This window comes from Bison bison, unplaced genomic scaffold (assembly GCF_000754665.1).
Source record: "Bison bison bison isolate TAMUID 2011002044 unplaced genomic scaffold, Bison_UMD1.0 scf7180017864473, whole genome shotgun sequence".
In the NCBI taxonomy this organism is placed as follows: domain Eukaryota; kingdom Metazoa; phylum Chordata; class Mammalia; order Artiodactyla; family Bovidae; genus Bison; species Bison bison.
In genome coordinates, this window is record NW_011495034.1 from 13,037,758 (window position 1) to 13,040,795 (window position 3,038).

At 43.1% G+C, this 3,038-nt stretch overlaps 1 protein-coding gene across 1 annotated transcript in view; it reads right to left on the bottom strand.

Moving 5' to 3' along the window:
- Positions 1 to 3,038, bottom strand: part of DCBLD1 (discoidin, CUB and LCCL domain containing 1) — a 76,329-nt gene that overhangs the window by 8,459 nt on the left and 64,832 nt on the right. The window contains 2 exon segments of the mRNA XM_010861960.1: positions 243 to 367; positions 774 to 814. Coding sequence (XP_010860262.1) covers positions 243 to 367; positions 774 to 814 — 166 coding nt within the window.

The window sequence follows — 3,038 nt, forward strand, 5'->3', positions numbered from 1 at the left end:
TGTGGCGTCTTGAAATTGTTGCTGTTTTTTTTTTTTACAGAATTTATATCCCCTAAAAGTGATCTCTCTCTGTCCCCACTGTAGATTTTCCTCTCTATCCTCCTAAATTCACCCTAATTTCAATGAAGTGCAAGGTGTCTTAAAAGCTTAATGCTGAGGTTCTTTTCAGTTGATTAGAAGGGGGACTTCCTGCTCTGTACCCTTGAAGAGCAGGTACTGCAGGTGCTCAAAGATCAGTTCACCATACCCAACATCACCCCTAGGCACTTAACTACAGCAATGCCCAAGACAATGCGGAGGCGGCAGATGCAAGGCCAGCCCTCTTCCTGGGCAGAGAGGACAAGTTTACAGTGTTCTCCCCAAGTATCTTATATGAGGGAGACTATTTCCCCAGGATAAGTTCCGTGATAGAGGGGCTAAAAAAAGCCTTTATACTATATATTCATTTTCAATAACTTGATCACAAATACAAGTTGTACTTACTCAAAAGCTTTTTCTGTTAAAAACTGACAAAGGAATTTATCTTAAATGTCATTTTAAATTTTCATTCTTTTTGGCAAAAGTTTGAGAGATTATAAAGAAAAATATTTTCTTCCTAGTGCTAGTAGGGTTTATTCTCTGATGTATTTTTAAGTCACAGCATATTGGTGCTACATAGCCTGAGGGGAAACAAAAATAATCCTTTAAACTATCTCATCTGAGGGGTATGGAAGAATAAACTACCCCTGAAGATTTTTAAATTATCAAATTCTTAAGGAAAGCACGATCCTTACCATTGGAGGTAAACAGAAATCGCTTGTCTGACAGGGAACCACTGAAATAATAAACACAAAGATGAGGAGGTGAGTTGCTTAACTGGATCTTAATGACTGGCACAGCGCTACAGCATGGGGCTCAGAGCCTTCCCACACCACACGTGGTCCTCAGAGCACCTGGCAAGGCCACTCTTTCTCCATCACTGGTATTTATTTCATAGACCAAGAAACTCAGGCCCTTTGAAGGTAAGCAACTTCCCTAAATTCATACAGGTGGCAAGTGGCCAGGACTCTGGAGGCACTGCTTGTGAATAAAAATTCTGTGCTGTTTCCATCACGCCACACTGTACTGGGAAGGAAATGTACACATATATGGTCTCTAGAACACCCTGAAATCCCAGGTAATGAGTTTGTGGTGACAGAGGCAGAAAGGACGCCTGCCCTAGACATGCCCTTTGCTTCAGCAGGCACCCGCACAGCGCCCCACTATCAACCGTCAAGGACCACTGAGACATGAAGACGCCTGCTCACTTTTAGAAGAATGAGCATGATATCTGCTGCCTTTGCTACAGACTTCACTCCTTCCCTGAGTGGCCCTTCTCAGCCTGAGGGACCTCCTCAGCCTGGTCTCTCCAGTCACACTCCGACCTCCTGCAGCAAAGACACCAGGCCATGAAGCAGTTCCTGCCTCTAGATAACAAGGTATAGCTGGAGAAAACTCAGAGCCCCTCACTGACAGGTCCTGCACCTGGCCCCGTCTGCTGCTGGACAGTCCTGCACAGCTGGCGTCGACCCTCGGGGCTCTGGGCCCCCCAGTTCTATGACTTGTATTACTTTCCTGGCGAACTTATCAAATCAGCCTTGCTCTGCAGTTGTCTCCTGCAGAGAAGAGGTTCCTAAGGCCTACCATCACATTTTTCTTTTTGTAAATCCCTCAACCCAATGCTGTGACAGTACAGAGAATGAATAGAAACTTGAAATTCTCAAGATTCATCTTATATGCATCATACTTTATGTATTAGATACTAGAGGTAAACAAAAAAGGTAGATATCACTGTCATGTTCAATTAGTCTACAATCTGAGTACTGCTTACAATTTTAAATGTTTTGACTCAATTACTATGGCAATAAAGGACAAAGAGTACTGAAATGTGAAATCCACAGAGAATCCAAAAATAGTCTGGACAAGAGTATTAGCACATTCACATCAAAGGTTTTGATTTTTGTTTTTTTTCTTAAGTAACAGGTTTTTCTTTCATATTCTTTGTCCACTCTCAGGAAGAGACTCTGTAAACCTTGGTTTTCCACATTCAGGTTCTATTATGATCCATGCCGAGTATAATGCAGGGACCAACCATTTCATACATGAGAAAATGCAGGCCCACGTGGATCATCGGACCTCCTTCAGTTCATAGTTAGTGGCTGAGTGGGGGTGAGGACCCAGGTTTCCTAACCTTTAAAGAAAGGTTCACACTGTTGCAGTTCACATTTTTCCGATTCATATTTAAATTAGTTAAGATGTATTTAGAACCACTTCTTAATTTTTCCATTTCCTCTAACATTTCTCCACTATTACACTTGAAGTTTGGCCGGATAAGCCCAAATAATACTGCCTCTTCCCCGATCGCCTGGATGTGCTCTCACTGCCATGAATCATTAAAAGATTTATTCTGTGACTGAAAAAGAGAAGTTAAGGCAAGAAGGTTAGCTTTGGAGTTAACCCTGAGAAGATGATGATGCTAGGGAAGGCTGTGCTTCTCAGACCTCTCTGCCTGGCTTTCCTCTATTATCAGCTGGAATATGTTTTTCCATTTCACCCAATTAAACTAATTAAATACAACCACCTAGAGAATTCTGTAGGTAAATAAGCTGCTGCTTTTAAAAATAAAAACCCCCTAGGGAGGATGGGATTCTGAGGCATTTGCACACTAGGGTGAATGAATCAGATTCCAGGAATTGCCAGCCTTCCCAGAGGGCTGTAGAAGCCATCATGAATTGTCTGATGTAAACACAAAGCCCTCCCTGCAGATGGTCTGAGCCATCGTCCTCTGTGAGGTCAGTGGCTCTTCCTGATTCCATTCTGGTCTCCTCAGATCAGGGAAGTGACCTGACCCGGGATGAATCCCAGAAGAACCCTAGATATTTACTTTAGGGACCCCTTCTTCCTCAGTGGCAATGCTTCCTTCTGTGTGTCTTCCTGAACACCAGACAATCATGCGTGGGAACAGAAGTTCAGTGACCGCATGTACAGTGCTTCCCCAACAGCAAAACAGCACCAATCAA